This window comes from Schistocerca piceifrons, chromosome 4 (assembly GCF_021461385.2).
Source record: "Schistocerca piceifrons isolate TAMUIC-IGC-003096 chromosome 4, iqSchPice1.1, whole genome shotgun sequence".
In the NCBI taxonomy this organism is placed as follows: Eukaryota; Metazoa; Arthropoda; class Insecta; order Orthoptera; family Acrididae; genus Schistocerca; species Schistocerca piceifrons.
The window spans coordinates 456,641,326-456,663,043 of NC_060141.1; the positions used below are offsets into that span (position 1 = coordinate 456,641,326).

The 21,718-nt window shown below is 42.5% G+C and overlaps 1 protein-coding gene across 1 annotated transcript in view; it reads right to left on the bottom strand.

Moving 5' to 3' along the window:
- The window catches only part of LOC124795910 (facilitated trehalose transporter Tret1-like), a 479,061-nt gene that overhangs the window by 117,986 nt on the left and 339,357 nt on the right, over positions 1-21,718 (bottom strand). Inside the window, exons 4-6 of the mRNA XM_047259990.1 lie at positions 19,485-19,584; positions 8,589-8,775; positions 4,749-4,951 (exon numbers count right to left, since the gene is read on the bottom strand). Coding sequence (XP_047115946.1) covers positions 4,749-4,951; positions 8,589-8,775; positions 19,485-19,584 — 490 coding nt within the window. The remainder of the gene's footprint in view (positions 1-4,748; positions 4,952-8,588; positions 8,776-19,484; positions 19,585-21,718) is intronic.

Below are 21,718 nucleotides of genomic sequence, written 5' to 3' on the forward strand. Positions count from 1 at the left end.
CTCCTGAAAGAAAGGATATTGCGGAGACATGGCTTAGCCACAGCCTGTAGGATGTTTCTAGAATGAAATTTTCACTCTACAGTGGATTGTGCGCTGATGAGAAACTTCCTTGCAGATTAAAGCTGTGTGCCGGACCGAGACTCGAACTCGGGACCTTTGTCTTTCGCGGGCAAGTGCTCTACCAACTGAGCTACCTAAGCACGACTCACACCCCGTCCTCACAGCTTTACTTCTGCCAGTATCTCGTCTCCTACCTTCCAAACTTTATATATATATATATATATATATATATATATATATATATATATATATATATATAAGAGCAGACACCACACACACACACACACACATATATATGTGTGTGTGTGTGGTGTCTGCTCTTTTGCTTTTTCGGACATGTCTGAAAGAACCGACATCACATGTATAATTAAGACGTTGACGGACAATGATCCCTTCCCATTGACATAAATCAATGTCCACTGACAGCTCATGTTTGTAATTCCTTTGTGTTCTGATACTATATCTTTTATTTCTCTCGTTTCTCAATATGCCATTAGCTGTGAAAATACTACTTATGACAGCAGCTAAATGAATTGTTACTCTCATGCCACGTCGTTATAACCTAATTAAATGATGTTTACAACAATTAATTTGTCAAACAACAAACGATATAAGGCTGTGTCGTGCTGTCTTTTATCTTGGTTCATTACTTGATGAAAAGTGTTTTTTTTTCCTAAAAGCAAATTTTCTCTTCCTGGATAATTCGTTAATTTTTTTACTATAAATATTTCACAAGATGTCGAATCAGCTCGTTACTTTCGCACCGGCAAGTGAATCTAGAACTGTGGATGCAAGTATAACATCTTATTACATAGTAGCAAAGACTCTGGTTGCGCACATGAAGCACTAAGTATATACAGCCATACGACTTGTGTGAGATAATGGTAATTTTGTTTACAGGTCACTGCATATAGCTATCATTAAAATTCGGAGAACAACGTTAGGTAAATGAATAGCATAACTTTCATCTAACTCAAACGATTTAAACAGCATACGCCAGGACAATTCTCAGGAAGCACGAATCTTGTCTGGCCCATATTTAATTGGCAATTGGACTGACATCTCTTGGTAATAAAAGAAGCTGTGAGCTATCGTGCTGCCCAGACCGCGTGACTGAAGCTCCAGTTCCACCTGAGCTGCGACAACATGTCTGCTCCTGAACTACAGCGCCACTACGGTACGAGCTGCCTGACCGCAAAGTAGTTCGGCGCGAGCTTCAGCCACTTGTTGCCCACCTGACTCCATCGCCAGCTGGAGTGAGCTACATTTTCTGTGTCACCTTTCCCCGCATTTCCCATTGTTCTCCTTAAACAATAACTCCATACCAAAACATCTGTCCTTATCAGCTTAGTATCTGATAACTCCTGCATCATAGGTCATTTAGGAAGTCGATGGTAGCTCACACCCGTCTCCTGATAATGGTAGCTGACTTCAACCTGGTACTGCAGTCGGACGGTCTTAAGTCTATCTCATGTGTCCACAAGCCTGGTAGGGTAAATAAGGGATGTGAGCAGCGTCAGATGTTGAGTCATCAGTCTGAAGGGCATGGGGATGCTGTGTATTCGAGCAAGATGGCGTTGTCACCATTTGATGGAGTTTGAAAGGGGCCTTATTAGGAAGTCTCCATTTAGCAGGCTGATCAGATTGTGTGAATAACCACATTTACGAGGCCTTTAGATGTGACAGAGGTCCGGTGCTGAACTGCATGTGAACGTCATCGAAGTTCTGGTCGACCACCCCTGGCCACCACAAGGGAGGATCACCTTATTCTGCACATAGTAATCCCTTCACATCTGATCCTGCCAACCAAGAACAAGTAATGGAAACTCTGTCACATTGTGAGCCATTTCACAGCATTGGTCAGAGACTAGCAGCAGTCAGACTACAGTTTACCATCACATGCACACACCACAACAAAAATGGCTGCATTTGGAAGGTGTCTTGATTGAAACACATGAACTGCTGAGGAATAGCTTTGCACTGTGTTTAGGAATGAATCGCGATTAAGAGCTACCCCTGATGACTGTTGCCGTGAATAGGCCGGTGACCTAGAAGAGGTCCCATTGTCCCAATGTTTTGGAGAGGCACAGTGGTGTTATGCCTGGCATCATGGTGTCAGGAGCCATCAGGTAAGACATAAGGTCACGGATAGTAGTGACTGAGGGGGCTCTGTTGGCACAATGGTACATCACGGACATTCTGCGTCTTGTGTTATCTCTCATGTAACAGTATAACGGCGCAATTTTACAGCTGAATGATGCTTGTCCAAACATGACATATATCTCTATGAACTGTCTGCATGATAATGAGGTGCTCATGTGGCCAGTAAGATCACCAGATGTGTCTCTAACAGAACGTGTGGAATCAGCTCAAATGTCAATTCTGTCCCAGCGTCAGTATCAGGGGTATCAAGGGCTGGTTACAGCAGTTGTGGGCACAGACCTTCAATGGAGAGCAAATTGTCTGATTGCAGTGAGAGCCCTTGGCTGAGAGTAACAATGCATGATTGACAAATAATTCACATTGTCCAGATAATTTTGAGTACAGATTACAATGTGGCTGGCTGTTGCTCAAAAGTGTGGAGTGAACACCTACACACTTGATGCCAAGCAGCTAATTGTTTACAATGTGCAGCTACATATGCATTGCAGACGTCTTTTTCTGTAAGAATGAACACAGCAGGCGGATAGACATCTGAATGAAGCGTTCAGTTTTTTTTCCTTTGTTTATGACTGGCATATATCCATTTTGATCTGACCTACCAATTTAACAGGCTGTTGTGCCACTTTTCCAGTTTTACATCCAATTCTACGACCTGTCTTACCAATCTGCCAATTATTCAGCTAATTTATGGATTACGCATCCTACCATTTTGGCAGTTTCTTCTTAATTTTTGTGGCCAATTTGCCAATTTTACCAATTTGCAGATAGGGTCCAAAACTTAACTAATTTTTTCCAAAGAATCAGGTGGTGTCCGCTGCCGTGCGGCTCCTCTCAGCTTGCACGGTCATTGCCGCCATTTAAAAAAAATATTTTAAAAATGATTTTTATATTTTAACTACCGCTTTCACCAGATGACGGTATATTGGACGTGAATGGTGGGGAGTGGCTACAGGGCAATATTCAACATTAGCATATTATAAATCGCGTATATTGCCTGAGGATGCAATGGAGTGGTGCGAAACCGATCGCAGATTTAATAAAAATCATTCATACAGCCAGTGCGGAATTTTCGTTGGAAAAATGTCGAAGTTTGGCTGTGGTTGCCCGCCCTACAAAACAACACGTTACTTAGCTAAATTGGTTATGGCTGTCTCTCTACAGGGCATGTATCTAGAATGGAGAGCATGTTGCCCGAAAACAGTGGCGAAATTGGCTGGGAGCATGATGATGTTCACTCTTTGCAATTGCCTAGGAGCAAAATGGGGGAGGGAGGTCAGTGGCCTTGAATATAACAAGGAAAATTACCTCAGAACTGGAATAGCTGGCACCAGAATGTGCTGACATAGCGAGTCACTGGAATGCTGACCTCAAAAATGTGCTGACATCAGTAGTTATTGCCAGAAACAGCAGTGCCCTCCTTCTCGATGTATCACAGACATCCTGCATCTTTATATGTTGTCTCTCATGCAGCAGTTGGTTGATTTGAGGGAGGGGACCAAACAGCGAGGTCATCAGTTCCATCGATTTAGGGAAGAATGGAGAAGGAAGTAGGCCGTGTCCTTGCAAAAGAACCATCCTGGCATTTGCCTGAGGTGATTTAGGGAAATAACGAAAAACCTAAATCAGGATGGCCGAAAGCGAGTTTGAACCGTCGTCCTCCAGAATGCGAGTCCAATGTGCTAACCGCTGCGCCACCTCGCTCGGTCATGCAGCAGTATCGTGGCCTGCATCCTTAAATGTTGTCTCTCATGCAGCAATATCGTGGTGTTATTTTTCAGCGGAAAATGCTCGTCCATATATAGCATGCGTCTTTATGAACCGTGCGTAATGTCGAGATACTCTTGTGGCCAATAAGATCCACAGCTCTTTCCCTGATAGGACATGTACGGCAGCAGCTGGGTCGTCTACACTATCCATTGCGAGTATCCAGGTGATCAAGGGCCAGATACACTAGCTGTGGTACAACTTGTCTCGGGAGAGGATGCAATGCCTTTATGGCAGCATTCTCAGTCCAACCTGTGGATGCGTTTAGGCCAGAGGGGGTGGAACGTTTTACTGAGAAGTGTGCTCATACTGCCAAGTTCTTTGTAAATTTGACTCGATTTTGTAATGAATGAAATAACATCAGATATCCTCTCATACCGAGAACATTCGTTTCGTTTCCTCGTCCCCTTCTGGGTGCTTCATTTTTTTTTATCGGTAAGTGTATTTCTGCTTGATATCTGTGCTATCGTGTTCTACCTCCTGTAGCACAGGCTGGACCTGCTCACGTCATTATCGAACGATAGACGATGAACTTCTGGAAATCCATGTGACAGTTCATTCTAATCTGTGGTCTTCAATTTTTTGCGGGCAATAGGATCCGGCGATTTAAGTAGTAGTAGTGTTTGAAGGCCAGTAAATATTGTAACTGTAAAAGCGTTTATTTGTCGCGGTAGGTTGTAGCAACCAGGAATGTACAGGTGAGAGAATACGCAGTAGCGCAGTAGAGCGGCCGGCGAGCCGGCTGGTGGGAGGAGACTCACCGGCGCCTCGAGCAGACCCCCGGACGCCCCCGCGAGCGCGAGCCCGGCGTACAGCATGCCGACCGACTGCGCAAAGTGGAAGAGCAGCCAGGCGGCGGCCAGCGGCAGGTTGACCAGCATCATGGCCGGCCGGCGGCCGATCGGCGTCGACAGCGGGCCCGACAGCAGGCAGCCCAGCGGCACGCAGATCAGGTTGATGCTGCCTGCCGGCACACAAGTCACCAGCTGCGGCTCAGACACTCGACTGGTGCAGTGTCATTAGGGGCTACGTCCAAAAAATAAAATAGCTAATTCACAGGATAAAATTAAAGCCGTATGGTCAGTTGTGAAGGAAGTGTCTGGTCAGCAGCACAAGGTCGATGATATAAAGTCAGTTCGCAGTAATAATATTTCTGTTATTGATAAATCAGATATATGTACAGTATTTAACAATCATTTTCTGAGCATTGCTGGTGAATTAAACAAAAATTTAGTTTCTACAGGAAATCATATAACTTTCGTAGCAAATGCCTTTCCGAGATGGATGTCTGAAATACTCCTCTGTGATACAGACAAGAGGGAGATTGAGTCAATAATTAAATCACTGAAGACTAAGGACTCTCGTGGTTATGATGGAGTGTCTAGCAGAATATTAAAGTACTGTGCTCCACATGTTAGCCCTGTATTTAGCCATATTTGTAATTTTTCCTTTAGGAATGGTCAGTTTTCTGAGCGATTAAAGTACTCAGTAGTAAAGCCGCTTTATAAAAAGGGCGAAAGGGATAATGTAGATAATTTTAGACCTATTTCTATGCCAACAGTGTTTGCAAAAGTTATCGAAAATGCTGTGTATGTAAGGTTAATTGATCATTTTATATCACACGATTTGCTATCAAATGTACAGTTCGGCTTTAGAAGTCGTTTGACAACTGAAAATGCTATATTCTCTTTTCTCTGTGAGGTACTGGATGGGCCAAACAAAAAGTTTCGAACGCTTGGCATATTTTTTGATTTAACTAAGGCATTTGACTGTGTTGATCTCACAATATTTCTCCAGAAATTGGACCATATAAGGAATAAGGGGAGTAGCTCACAATTGGTTCACCTCTTACTATAGCAACAGGCAGCAAAAGGTCATTATTCATAATGTTGATAACGGCTGTGATGTGGGATCTGAGTGGGGTACTGTCAAGTAGGGGGTGCCCCAGGGATCAGTGTTGGGGCCGCTCCTGTTCCTTATTTATATAAATGATGTGCCCTCTAGTATTATGGGTAACTCTAAAATATTTCTGTTTGCTGATGACACTAGCTTGGTAGTAAAGGATGTTGTGTGCAACATTGACTCGGTTTCAAATAGTGCAGTACATGACCTCAGTTCATAGCTTGTAGAAAATAAACACACAATTCAACAAACCCTGACGTTATAATCTCACAGAACTGGCATACGACTTGTGAAACTGAAAAGTTCAAATTTCTAGGTGTTCAGATAGATAGTAAGCTGTCGTGGAAAGCCCACGTTCAGGATCTTGTTCAAAGACTTAATGCTGCCATTTTTACTATTCGAACGGTATCAAAAGTGAGTGATACTTCGACACGTAAATTAGTCTACTTTGCTTGTTTTCATTCACTTATGTCGTAAGGTATTATGTTTTAGGGTAACTCTTCCCATTCTAGAAGGATATTTTTGGCTCGGAAACAGGCGGTCGGGCAAGAAGTGGTGTGAGTTCACGAACCTCTTGTCGACCTCTGTTCACGAGTCTGGGTATTTTGACATTGGCCTCTCTATATGTATATTCCTTATTGTCGTTTCTTGTTACCAATATTAGTTTATTCCCAAGAATAAGCAGCTTTCACTCGGTTAATACTCGGCAGAAATCAAACCTCCATTTGGATCGGACTTCCTTAACTCTTGTGCAAAAAGATGTGCAGTGTACTGCTGCATCCATTTTCAATAAGCTGCCACTCGAATTCAAAAATCTTAGCAGTAATCCATGCGCTTTCAAATCGAAACTGAAGAGTTTCCTCACGGGTCACTCCTTTTCCTTGAAAAATTAAGCTGATTCTTATTGTATTGCTGATAGCGTTTACTTAAACTTATGGACTGACATTTTTCAGGTTCATGAACATTTATTTTTATCTGTTATTATTTTTATGTTGTAAGTTCATGTACTGACACGTTCCATGACCTTAAAGGTTTGTTCCTCAATTTCGTCCTACGGAACTTGACGTGTAAATAAATAAATTAATAAAAATGTGTACAGCAGTAATCGCAGGTGGCACTATGCCACGTAGAGCTGAGTGGGTGTTAAATTAGAGGTAACAGACTAAAACACCAAAGTCATGGCCTGTTATTTCTTTATACTTAAACCTGTGACTTCATAAGTGACTATGACTCCGGTTTTCAGTACTCTGAAACATCCCTTTTGATATGAAAACTGACCTCTAGGTGGAGAAAATGCAATCTGTTTGTCTTAGTAGTTACAGGAAATTTACAAAAAGCACAAGGGAATAATTAAAGGGGCATTAACATTAGCTAAACAAAGAGAAAACTGAAACCATAATCCTTACAACAGATATTTTGTGCTGGACAGTGACTGGAGCTCTTGCACTGAGTGACCCATTCGCATGTTATGTCTTACCAGACACAATAATTTCAGACACCTGAACACGGGATTTTAAAATACCGAAACCGTTCGTGCTTTGAATAAATAATTACTGCAGCTGCAGCGGATATGTCTTGTTGTTGTTGTACAAAATTCTACCAGGCGGCTTCCTCTTTCATTTCTTATCCCCAATCCATATTCACCTACTACGTTTCCTTCTCTTCCTTTTCCTACTGTCGAATTCCAGTCACCCGTGACTATTAAATTTTCGTCTCCCTTCACTACCTGAATAATTTCTTTTATCTCATCATACATTTCATCATCTGCAGAGCTAGTTGGCATATAAACTTGTACTACTGTAGTAGGCGTGGGCTTCGTGTCTATCTTGGCCACAGTAATGCGTTCACTATGCTGTTTGTAGTAGCTTACCCGCACTCTTATTTTTTATTCATTATTAAACCAACTCCTGCATTACCCCTATTTGAATTTGTATTTATAACCCTGTATTCGCCTGACCAAAAGTCTTGTTCCTCCTGCCACCGAACTTCACTAATTCCCACTATATCTAACTTTAACCTATCCATTTCCCTTTTTAAATTTTCTAACCTACCTGCCCGATTAAGGAATCCGACATTCCACGCTCCGATCCGTAGAATGCCAGTTTTCTTTCTCTTGATAACGACGTCCTCTTGAGTAGTCCCCACCCGGAGATCCGAATGGGCGACTATTTTACCTCCGGAATATTTTACCCAAGAGGACGCCATCATCATGTAATCATACAGTAAAGCTGCATGCCCTCGGGAAAAATTACGGCTGTAGTTTCCCCTTGCTTTCAGCCGTTCGCAGTACCACACCAGCAAGGCCGTTTTGGTTAGTGTTACAGGGCCAGATCAGTCAATCATCCAGACTGTTGCCCCTGCAACTACTGAAAAGGTTGCTGCCCCTCTTCAGGAACCACATGTTTGTCTGGCCTCTCAACAGATACCCCTGCGTTGTGGTTGCACCTATGGTACGGCTATCTGTATCGTTGAGGCACGCAAGCCTCCCCACCAACGGCAAGGTCCATGGTTCATGGGGAGGGGGGGATGTGTCTTAAGTAATTAATTATCAGGCCTCGCAGTTGCGGATGTCCTAGATGCCAAATCTCCTGCAAAATCATTTAAAATTTTTGTAAAAGTAAGCAGTGTTTGATTTTGGCAATTTCAATGGTGCCCTCGTAATGGGGCTCGTTTAATTGGCTGATGTGAGGCGTACTCACTGAACCAGGAGAGCTCGGCGTCGGTGAGCGTGAGGTGGCCGGGCTCCTCCGCCGCCCCCAGCGTCGCGTTGCCCGCGTCGCCTGCTACCAGCGGCCGCCTGCTGACCGCCGGGATGACGATCGTGGGGAAGCCCAGCGTCATGCCGTAGCCCAGCAGCAGCACGTTCTTCGCCGACGTCGCCAGCACCTTCAGCACACAACACACCACCCGCCACTACTGTACTCTTGCATGAGACTGCAAATGGTTACACGTACACCAAAATGCCGCTACACTTTGTTCAAAATGATGTTGGATCTGACACTTCGGCGAGAGCACGTGGATGCATGGAGCAGAATTGCTACATCCCGCACAGAATACAAACCTCCATATTACACTTCATTCATCTCATTCACACTCGCAAACTGTTCAGTGCACGAAGATGGAACTGGCATCAGTGTGCTCTGGAAGGTGTGCACTATGTCCTTTCTCTCTCTTATTTATTTATTTATTTTTGTATTCTGACTGGTTTGATGCGGCCCGCCACGAATTTCTCTCCCGTGTCAACCTTTTAATCTCAGAGTAGCACTTGCACTCTACATGCTCAATTATTTCAAATGGTTCAAATGGCTCTGAGCACTGTGGGACTCAACATCTGAGGTCATCAGTCCCCTAGAACGTAGAACTACTTAAACCTAACTAACCTAAAGACATCACACACATCCATGCCCGAGGCAGGATTCGAACCTGCGACCGGAGCAGTCACTCGGTTGCGGACTGAAGTGCCTAGAACCGCACGGCCACCGCGGCCGGCTCTCAATTATTTGTTGGACGCATTCTAATCTCTGTTTCCCTACAGTTTTTACCCTCTACAGCTCCCTCTAGTACCCTGAAAGTTATTCCGTGATCTCGTAACAGATGTTCTAACATCCTCTCTCTTCTTCTCGTTAGTGTTTTCCATATATTACTTTCGTCACCGATTCTGCGCGTAACCTCCTCATTCCTTACCTTATCAGTCGATCCAATTTTCAACATTCTTCTATAGCGCCACGTCTTAAATGCCTCGATTCTCTTCCGTTCCGGTTTTCTTACAGTCCGTGTCTCACTACCATGCAATGTCGTGCTCCAAACGTACATTCTCAGAAATTTCTTCTTCACATTACGACCTATATCTCATAATAGCAGACTTAGGAATCCCTTTTTTGCCAGTGCTAGTCTGATTTTTATGTCCTCCTCGACCCGTCCATCATGGGTTACTTTGCTTCCTACGCAACAGAATTCCTTAACTTCATCTAATTCATGATCCACAATTCTGTTCTTAGGTTTCTCTCTATTATCATTTTTGCTTCTTCTGATTACTTTCGTCTTTCTTCGATTTAGTCTCAGTCCACATTTTGTACTCATTAGACTGTTCATTCCATTCAGCAGATCATGTAATTTTCTTCACTTTCACTCGGAATAGCAATATCATCAGCGAATGGTATCATAGGTATCCTTTCACCTTGAATTTTAATTCCACTTCTGCACCTTTTTTTAAAATTCCATCATTGCTTCTTCGATATACAGATTGAACAGTAGGGGCGAAAGACTACATCCCTTCCTTACACCCTTTTTAATCCGAGCGTTTCATTCTTGGTCATCCACTCTTATTATTACCTCTTGGTTCTTGTACACATTGTATATCCTCCCATCTCCCCTATAGCTTACCCCTATTTTTCTCAGAGTTTCGAACATTTTGCAACATTTTACACTGTCGAACGCTTTTTCCAAGTCAACAAATAATGTGTCTTTTCTTTAGTCTTGCTTCCATTGTCAACCGCAACGTCAGAACTGTCTCTCTTGTACGTTTACCTTTCCTAAAGCGAAACTGATCGTCATCCAACACATCCTCAATTTTCTTTTCCATTCTTCTGTATATTATTCTTGTCAGCAACTTGGATGCACACATGTTAAACTAGCTGTGCAATAATTATCGCAATTGTCGTTTCTTGAAATCTTATGAATTGTGTGGATGATGTTTTTCCAAATGTCTGATGCTAAGTCGCCAGTCTCATCATTCTACATTCTAGTCGTTTTGTTGCCTCTTCTCCCTATGATTTTAGAAATCCTGATGGATTGTTATATATGCCTTAGGTCTTATTTGATCTTACGTCGTCCAAAGCTCTTTTAAATTATAATTCCAGTACTGGATCCCATATCCCTTCCCTGTCGACTCCTGTTTCTTCTTCTCTCACGCCATCACACAAATCTTCCGCTTCGTACAGGCCTTTGATGTACTCTTTTTCGCGTAACCGATCTCTCCTCTGCATTTATCAGTGGAATTCCCATAGCACTCTTATTGGGACAGCCCTTGTTTTTACTTTCACCGACGGTTGTTTTGACTTTATTACACGCTGAATCCGTCCTTACAGCCATCATTTCTTTTTCAGTTTCTTCACAATTTTTGTTCAGCCATTTTGCCTTAGCTTCTCTGCACTTCCTAGGTGACTTGTATTTCTGTATTCCTGGATTTCCCTGAATATTTGTACATCCTTCTTTCATTGACCAACAGAAGTATTTCTTCTGTTATCCATGGTTTCTACGCAGTTACCTTGCTTGTACCTATGGTATTCTTTCCAACGTCTGTGATCGCCCTTGTTAGAGATGTCCATCCCTCTTCAGTTGAGCTGTTCATACAATTACTGGTTATCGTACTACCTATAGCCACAGAGTATTTCAAGCGTTTCCGTTAATTCCTTAGCACCCTACTTCCTTGCGCATTGATTCTTCCTGACTACTCTCTTAAACTTCAGCCTTCTCTTAATCACTGCTAATTCGTGATCTGAGTCTATATTTACTTCTGGCTAAAACTCAGAATCCAGTATCCGATTTCGGAATCTCTACCTGACCATGATGTAATCTAACTCAAACCTTTCCATACCTCCCGGCCAGCAGTTAAGTTGGTTGGTTGGTTTGGGGAAGGAGACCAGACAGCGTGGTCATCGGTCAGCAGTTAAGTCCCATAAGATTTCACACACATAATTCGTGATCTGAGTCTATATTTACTTCTGGCTAAAACTCAGAATCCAGTATCCGATTTCGGAATCTCTACCTGACCATGATGTAATCTAACTGAAACCTTTCCATACCTCCCGGCCAGCAGTTAAGTTGGTTGGTTGGTTTGGGGAAGGAGACCAGACAGCGTGGTCATCGGTCAGCAGTTAAGTCCCATAAGATTTCACACACATAAGATTTCACACACACACCTCCCGGACTTTTCCAAGTAGTTTTATTTACGACAACAAATTATTAAGAAGATTTATGGACACTTTACGAAGATGCGTTTTCTGACGCCGTTACCGAATTTTCGACGTGTGGGGAGCTTTTTTGTTATTAAATCAAGGTTAAAATACTCGAAGTTTTCATCTTCTCATCCGAAACTCTGTCAGTAATTTCTAACACGAGAGAATGTGAGTTACATGAGATGCATAATGCTCCGCTCTCATGTCGAATGCTAAGCATTCATCTGTTTGTTTTCGTTACGAGGAACGCGTCGCTATATTTATTTCTTTTTCTGGTTAGGCTGACTACTGATTTCTACGACAAAAGAAATATTTTTGCATGTTGAAGGGGGAAACAGTATCGGTTTAGCAGGAATTGCAATGCAAAATACATTGCTTCAATGTAGCAGCAATTATATTGCAGTGAAAGAGATTTATACCACCTCACTGTTAGCAGCAATCACATTGCAGTGAGAGAGACTTATTTTGTATGATAAAGACTGAATTCCACAGATGAACTTCGTTTGGACACATTTCCCGATAATAGCTTTCTGATATGATTTTTCCTGCTGTAAATCGTTTTTATGGCGATAACTAAAGAATTCTACTGTTATTAGTCTCGTAACTGTGACTGTTGTTTAATCGATCACTTGATCATTTCCTCAACTGTACATGGTGAACACAGTGCTGTCTTTTAAATTATTTACCCACAGATGATTTCGATCACAGGCCATCTTCATAGCGGAAAAATATCTGTTACATAGGCAACATCACATGAAATTAATGCCTTTAGACATGAAATGAAGAACATTGATGTTTTTCAAGTCATCAATGGGCTTCATCATATGTCTAAAAGTATGAATGTGATGTGATGTTGCCTTTATAAAAGACATCTTTCGACTGTGAAGATGGTCTATGACAGAAATGGATTGTGAATAAATAATTTACAAGACAGTAGTGTGTTCATTACTCATTTTTCCAAATTGTCTAAAATAACTTCATTCTGTCATGCTTTTTCCAAGATCGCGTATGACTGACAGTCTTCCAACTTCAGTCTACCAAGGTGACTTTCGTTGGTGAGCGCTGCGACAGCAGACAGAATAAATTTGTTATTATTGCTGTCAGCGTAACTTTTATAATTTTTGCACATCTCATTTATGTTGGTTTAAATGGCAGCGATAACGCGGCAACTTTACGTCAGTATGTACATATATTTTTGTCATTTCGTCTATTTCATGTCGGGGAAACGGTAGTTTGTGGAGAGATATTAGATCCATAACTTCCACATTTTTAGGATTATTGCTTGCTTCGATCGACATTATGACGCTGAAGCCAATCAATTTCATCACCACTTTCGCTTCTCCGTGGTCGATGCCTAGTCAATAACAACATAATGTTTAGGAGCATTATCAAGAACAATTGTTGAAACGGGCAGAGCGTTTCTCTCGACTGACCTCGTACGGTAAACCCCTGGCCAAGAAAGCGTCATCGAACTTTTACATAAACGAACTTTCTACTGACGTTGCTCAGTACCACACAACACACGACAAATAAGACTACAGTACTAACAGATAAAATGTTATATATATGGTTTTTCTGCTAGATGGCGCTACCATAGGTCAGACGGATGTCAATTGCGTATTTTTAAATGGGAACCCCCATTTTTTATTAATATTCGTGTGGTACGTAAAGAAATATGAATGTTTTAGTTGGACCACTTTTTTCGCTTTGTGATAGATGGCGCTGTAATAGTCACAAACATATGGCTCACAATTTTAGACGAGCAGTTGGTAACAGGTAGGTTTTTTAAATTAAAATACAGAACGTAGGTACGTTTGAATATTTCATTTCGGTTGTTCCAGTGTGATACATGTACCTTTGTGAATTTATTATTTCTAAGAACGCATGATGTTACAGCGTGATATTACCTGTAAATACCACATTAATGCAATAAATGCTCAAAATGATGTCCGTCAACCTCAATGCATTTGGCAACGCGTATAATGACATTCCTCTCAACAGCGAGTAGTTCGCCTTCCGTGATGTTCGCACATGCATTGACAATGCGTTGGTGCATGTTGTCATGCGTTGTCGGTGGATCACGATAGCAAATATACTTCAACTTTGCCTACAGAAAGAAATCCGGGGACGTCAGATCCGGTGAACGTGCGGGCCATGGTATGGTGCTTAGACGACCAATCCACCTGTCATTAAATATGCTTTTCAATACCGCTTCAACCGCACGCGAGCTATGTGCCGGACATCCATCATGTTGGAAGTACATCGCCATTCTGTCATACAGTGAAACATCTTGTAGTAACATCGGTAGAACATTACGTAGGAAATCAGCATACATTGCACCATTTAGATTGCCATCGATAAAATGGGGGCCAATTATCCTTCCTCCCATAATGCCGCACCATACATTAACCCACCAAGGTCGCTGATGTTCCACTTGTCGCAGCCATCGTGGATTTTCCGTTGCCCAATAGTGCATATTATGCCGGTTTACGTTACCGCTGTTGGTGAATGACGCTTCGTCGCTAAATAGAACGCGTGCAAAAAATCTGTCATCGTCCCGTAATTTCTCTTGTGCCCGGTGGCAGAAGTGTAGACGACGTTTAAAGTCGTCGCCATGCAATTCCTGGTGCATAGAAATATGGTACGGGTGCAATCGATGTTGATGTACCATTCTCAACACCGACGTTTTTGAGATACCCAATTCTCACGCAATTTATCTGCTAATGATGTGCAGATTAGCCGCGACGGCAGCTAAAACACCTACTTGGGCATCATCATTTGTTGCAGGTCGTGGTTGACGTTTCACATGTGGCTGAACAATTCCTGTTTCCTTAAATAACGTAACTATCCGGCGAATGGTCCGGACACTTGGATGACGTCGTCCAGGATACCGAGCCCGTTGGACATTTTGATCACAATAGCCATACATCAACACGATATCGACCTTTTCCGCAATTGGTAAAAGGTCCATTTTAACACGGGTAATGATCACGAAGCAAATACCGTCCGCGCTGGCGGAATGTTACGTGATACCACGTACTTATACGTTTGTGACTATTACAGAGCCATCTATCACATAACAAAAAAAGTGGTCCAACTAAAACATTTATATTCCTTTACGTTCTACACGAATATGTAATAAAAAATGGGGGTTCCTATTTAAAAAAAAACGCAGTTGATATCCGTTTGATCTATGGCAGCGCCATCTAGCGGGCCAACCATAGCGACATCTGGTTTCCCTCTTCAAGCTAGACAAGTTTCGTTCTTCGTAGTTTTTTCGTTTGATGCTTATTTCGTGAGATATTTGGCCCGGCCACTATCAGTGGACCACCCTGTATATGTATACAAAAAATCTCTACTTGCAATGGACGATCCCACAGGAAAGATGTGTGAAATTTAGTGCAAGTGGCAAGTGTTGTAGTGATGTTGATGAAAGTTTGGGAACTTCGGTAGCTGCTGCGGTTACAGGCCTCGTGGGATTGGGTGTAAACGTGCTACGCATCCCCCGTGCGTCTAGCCGCATAACTTCCTTTGTAGCTCGCATGAAGTACTCACATCAGAACAAAAACTTGTGCAAGTTTATTTCTGCAAGTCGCTTCTCCAGGTGCTTGCAGTAGTGTTACCACAAGAGGTGCGTCGTGACATGGGCAAATGGCAGATTACTGTTTTGTGGTTTAAAAAACAGAGTGGCCTCCTCCGTTGTTGCATTATTATTATTATTATTGAAGAAAATTCGTTAAGAAAATCGCAATTAAGAAAAAAAACGAAATGTTTGGATGAAGTGAGTGGATACAGAAAAGCACATATTTTAGATATCAAAAAGCACTATTCAATGAAACAGAGGACTTAACTCTGATAAAAAAACTGTTTGAGAATGTGGTATGCATCTCTTCTCAACTGTGCAGTCGATGATTCGAAAACAGGATACAAAAATGCCGCAAGCTCTATCACCAAGAGATGACCTATTAATTACTCTTCAGTTTTAGCCTATTTATTATTCTTGGCCTATTTATTATTCTACTTTCTATTCTGGTGAAACAAAGTAATCGGTAAATTCGTTAAACGTCCTTGCAGTGGGAAACATATATGTTTAGGAATTCCAACAATGCATTTGTTTTGGTCTATATGTCTTTGCGACATTGACATTTTCGTACAGGTATTGAACACACAAAGCTCGGGACCTTTGCCTTTCGCGGGCAATGGTCCCGAGTTCGAGTCTCGGTCTGGCACACAGTTTTAATCTGCCAGGAAGTTTCATATCAGCGCACACTCCGCTGCAGAGTGGAAATCTCATTCTGGAAACATCCCCCAGGCCTTGGCTAAGCCATGTCTCCGCAGTATCCTTTCTTTCAGGAGTGCTAGTTCTGCAAGGTTCGCAGGAGAGCTTCTGTAAAGTTTGGAAGGTAGGAGACGAGATACTGGCAGAAGTAAAGCTATGAGAACGGGGCGTGAGTCGTGCTTGGGTACCTCAGTTGGTAGAGCACTTGTCCGCGAAAGGCAAAGGTCCCGAGTTCGAGTCTCGGTCCGGCACACAGTTTTAATCTCCCAGGAAGTTTAAAAACTACAATCAATGGAGTGGCACCACTCCACTCTCCTCTGAAGAATAAGTTCAACGCCTCACCTTGAGTCGGCAAAGTCAGGGCGATGGTCTTCTGGAACTCTGAAGGGGCTATTTTGTTTGATGCCCTCCCTCCCTCCTTCATGGTGCAATGATCAACTCTGAAGTGTACTGAAGAAACGACTTCAACGTGTTCGTCGCCACAAAAATGTACAAGAACTTCGCCTCCATGACAAAGCAAGACCTCACAAGAGTCTGATTACCTGAGAGGAGCTCACAAAACTTCGTTGGACTATTCTTCCTCATCTTCGCTGCAGCCCGGATTTACACCTCCCGACTCTCATCTATTTGGCTCAATGAAGGATGCACTACATGGATGCAATGCTTGGATGATGGGAAGGTTATTAATGCAGCAAGACGTTGGCTTCAACGTCGCCCCCAATAGGGGGCGCAAGGCCGCCGCATTGAACGGAGATCATGTTGAGAAACAGGTTTGGGAAGTCAAAAGAGTATGGAATGGAATCTTAAATAACGTTAACTTGCTTTCAGAAAAAATGTGTTGCGTTACTTACTGAACACTCCTCGTATCTACTTTAGCCACCGCTTTTTTTTTGAGTCCCCCTAAAAATTTCTGGAACTCCACTTTCCAATAGCTTTTAGCTCCCTCAGCGATACGTTTCAGTCTCATCTGTGCGTGTAAAACGACAGTTCTTTATTTTAATTTTAGGAAGAGATTCACATTTGAAAGCACTTGCGGAGGTATTTTCTGAGTTGGCTGCCCATAAAGCTTTCACTGGGGCAGTTGAGCCTCAGTGTCGACGTCATATCGGTAAGCATATGTTTCATCATCTGTTATGACAAGTCTTGTTGTTGATTTCATCTTGTGACTCCCAAGAAACTTGCATTCGCCGCTGTTTTTCTTCAAAATTCGACAGCTTTGCAATGAATATTGACCTCACATGTTTCACAATCAGAACTTCCGAAGAAATATCATTACACGAGCCAGATGACATGCCAACATCACCAGCAGCTTCTCTGATCGCGATTCAGCGATCGTTCATAACCATTTCTATAACTTTTTCCACGATTTCATCGTCTGATGATGTGCTCCGGCGTCCAGGGCTATCGTCATCTTCGACGTCTTCAAAGTTTTCTTACAAACGCTTGTAACACTCGCAAGCCCTTGTTTTGCGCAAAGTAGACTCATCGAAGACAATATTTAACATTTCTAAAACTTTGCTCAACTTTATACCGTTCTTACAGCAAGCTTAAGTACAAATTCTCTGATCCATTTGCGTAAAACATTTTTTGACGGCTGACAGCAGATTCATATTGCTAACATAGTACAGATACTTTTCAGACACGTTAACCCATATAACAACGAAAAAATCGCACGATTCTGATACAACACGTGAAATTGTAAAATGCCCGTTACGTCTTGAACACACTTCGTACATCTTCCAATAGCCATTGCTCCTTCAACAAACACCACAGTCTTGCAGTTGTAGTCTATGTCTCCTCTTACTGTGATATCCGGACTTGCTCCTGTTAGTTGTTGCCTCACGCTACGTTGCCACTCGCCTAGTCGTCACTGTACTGGCAGACGACGTGGGTGGTATCTGCGCTCATCAATCGACACAGTTTTGCGTTATTCTCCTCTCTAGTTGTGTCTCTCGTTATGCCACCATAGGTAGGGTGCACGTTGAATTCACCCATTTTTCTGTATAACATTAGAGGCGAGAGCATACTGAAATCATCCCTATTTCACTGTACCACTAGACTTTGGATGCATTATGATGCGGTGTGAGGAGCAGCTGAAAGTAGAACCATTACTCGTTTCCACTTATTCACTCGATGCTTTGTAAGGCCGTGACAGGTAGCCTCAGCGCAAAACTTGTTAGATTTCGCCGCAGTCGTCGTGGGGTCAGCACGGTTACTCGTTTAATGTGATGATGAAGGCGCAACTCTCTCCTCACGAACAGATGAATTAGCCCGAGATAGTACGATCTGTTGCCTTGGAGAATGAGGTAATGACTCGTGCCACGGACTCCTCAAAACTCCAAAATGACAGGGAATCATCATTACAGATGATCGCTCAAATGCAGTGCATAACTCTCAAACGTCGTTGAAGCTGAGTCCGGAGTCCAAATGTCTCATTCGATAGTGTCTCAAATGAAGTCAATAGGATTGAGGTTAGATGACGTCAGTGGTTGCAGCACTTCGTTTCCAAACCTGAAGCTCCTCTCCACTCTTAATACGCAAGAACTAGAATACTGAAATCAGTAGCAAATTGCCACCTAGAGTGGGTGGGACATGATGTACCCCTTTGAGTGACGAAATGTAATAAAATCACTAATTATTCAATTACCGAACTTTAATACGCCAACTCAACACGAATATTATAAATTACGAGAACAGCTAGTCCTCGCAATTTGTAACATTTGTGTTCGCTTCACCAATTAAAGCTCGACAGTAGAATAATAAGCCATTCTATTACATTCCATCGCTCGAAGATATTCATCATGTGTCACCCACACAGTTAATGAGCTGATAGCTAGTCAGTTCTTTAAATTGTTCCCTACTTTTACTTTCATCACATAAAGTTACACACTGATTACAGATTTATTCAAATTAAAATTAATTTTGCACAGAAGTACAGGTTGCTGATTTGCAAGCCTTGGTGTGAGAAAATGGGCGCCAATTTGGGCTTATCAAACGACAGAGAAATAAGATTCAAGCGTCTGAAATGAGGCTCCTAACAGCCGTATAAGGATGTACAAAATTTTATATAAGGAAAGTTCAAATCTGAACCAATAAACCATCAAATAGATGAACAAAGAGATAACTGGAAGGATCATGTGAAAGGACTTTAGAGCAGCAGCAGTGGAGTATGTACCAGATGCAAAAAGAAGTCCTGGAAGAACCAGAAGGCGATGCCATGAATAAAGCTGACCCACGAAGGCGAACGTCTAACCCCTGACAGTGAATATGACGAAAGGCAGGCGTATGGCCACATTATCAAGTCGATTACAGTCTAATTCACTTTGAAGCACTTCAACAGCCACCTCATTGTGGCTTACCTGAGGCAAGGCTGCTCGGATCCTCTTCCTGAGGTCTTCCTTCGGCCGCGGTCCACCGTTCTGCTGTTCCCGCTTCTCAGCATAATTCTGCGTCGACGACCTGCGAAGGAGATGAGAATTAAAAACTTTAATTTTTGTGAACATTTCTCTTGGAGAACAATGTCTTTTTATTACTTAAAAATGAACATGAACAGTCACAATAGCAATCAACTTTTTTTTTTGAGGTCACCGATTTCGGTCTGTTTTGAACCATCTTCAGACCTCACACTGAAATATATACGTATAATAGAATTCTATTGTATGTACAAATGGTTCAAATGGCTCTGAGCACTATGGGACTTAACTTCTGAGGTCATCAGTCCCCTAGAACTTAGAACTACTTAAAGCTAACTAACCTAAGGACATCACACACATCCATTCCCAAGGCAGGATTTGAACCTGCGACCGAAGCGGTCGAGAGGTTCCAGACTGTAGCGACTAGAGCCGCTCGTCCACTCCGTCCGGCGTATGTACATATATCAGTGTTAGATTAGACCGAAACCGGTAACCTCGTAAAAAAAGATTTTTTAAAACTTTAACCCTTTTTGTCAGAAAACAAATAGTTTTGGCTGACTTTTGGAGCTAGTTTTTGGATCCCTATTAGCAAAGTCTGGACAGAACCCGAGTACGACTCGAGCAGCGGCACTTTAAGTCAGGCGGACGGCGCCAGTGTCTTGCTCGTGCTGTGAGTAAAAATTCGTAGTCAACATTGCACCTCCTGCCCTTTCTTGGTAGTCATGTGGACTGGGGAGGAAGGGTCTCAGCATTGTCCTACCACGTGGCTCTTTATTTGTTGTATTTTTAATGACCCACCCTAAGACTTCTTAAGTTGGATCTTGAATGATTCTGAACTATCTGTACTCCAAAAAAAAGCTCTCTATGTTTCTGTTTTGAGTTTAGTCCCTTACTGCTTGCGCCTGCTACCTGCATCTTTGCTGGCACTCTACTCGAGTTCTACATAGTTTTGGCTTTACGAATTTCGATGATAGCCATGGTTTAAATGCCCTGGAATAAAAAAAAAATAATCAGAGACTCCTGTTCAGAAAGGGAAATAGATGATTCTGATATTGATCCCGATTTCTGTTTGACTGGATGCCCAGGCAAGTAACACATAAAAGAAAACAATATAACGAAGTGTTTGAAATATTGTTATTGATTAAATGAACTTTTCCAAAACAGCTCCATAAAAGAAACCGCATCCAACATGTGTCTGCAAAGTGTGTTCCAATGTCAGTAAGAGCCAGAAGGGAAAAACATGCCGGAAAGAAACATCCTGGTCGTGTCCGAATTGTGAAGTACCTCTTTGTATGCCTAAATATATCAAAACATACCACACTTCAGAAAAGAACATGCTTCAGTGAAGTGAAATGTCATGTGGCGAGGGCCACCTGTCGGTTAGACTGGTCGCACAGTGCAAGTCTTTTTCAGTTACCACCGCTTCGGTGAATTGCGTGTTAATGAGGATGAAATGATGATGAAGACGATACAACAACCAATCCCTGAGGGGAGCATATCTCCGACCCAGCCAGGAATTGAGCCCGGGGCCCTCGCAGGACATTCTGCACCACTGACCACTCAGCTGTGGAGGCAAACATGATGCAGTAAAACATGTCTTATCTCTGCTAAATTTAATATTTCATAGAAAGATTTTTACGATTAGATAAACCAAGTTTCATCACTTCAAGTGAAACATCTTACACGTTTATTGCATCTACAGTTACAAAGTAATTGTTTTCGAAACATAAGAGGGCTATTTGTTTTCAACTTTCAGGCGGTTGCGACGTTAAAACGACAGTGAAAATCTGGTAAAGTTTTGTGCACATGTGTTGCACGGCGTCTTTGGTATGCCCATCTATCACTTCACATCGCACTTTTCGGCTCTGAGTGCACAGTTAGCTAGTAGATAAGTCACGTGTGAAGGTTGTGCCGAGGGATTTCGCCTGATTTCATGCAGCCCATATAGCATAACTGTCATGCGTTTCCTACTTCATGACAATTCCCAACCGCACACTGTAGCTGCCGGCCGGTGTGGACGTGCGGTTCTAGGCGCTTCAGTTTGGAACCGCGTGACCGTTACGGCCGCAGGTTCGAATCCTGCCTCGGGCAAGGATGTGTGTGATGTCCTTAGGTTAGTTAGGTTTAAGTAGTTCTAAGTTCTAGCGGGCTGATGACCACAGATGTTAAGTCCCATAGTG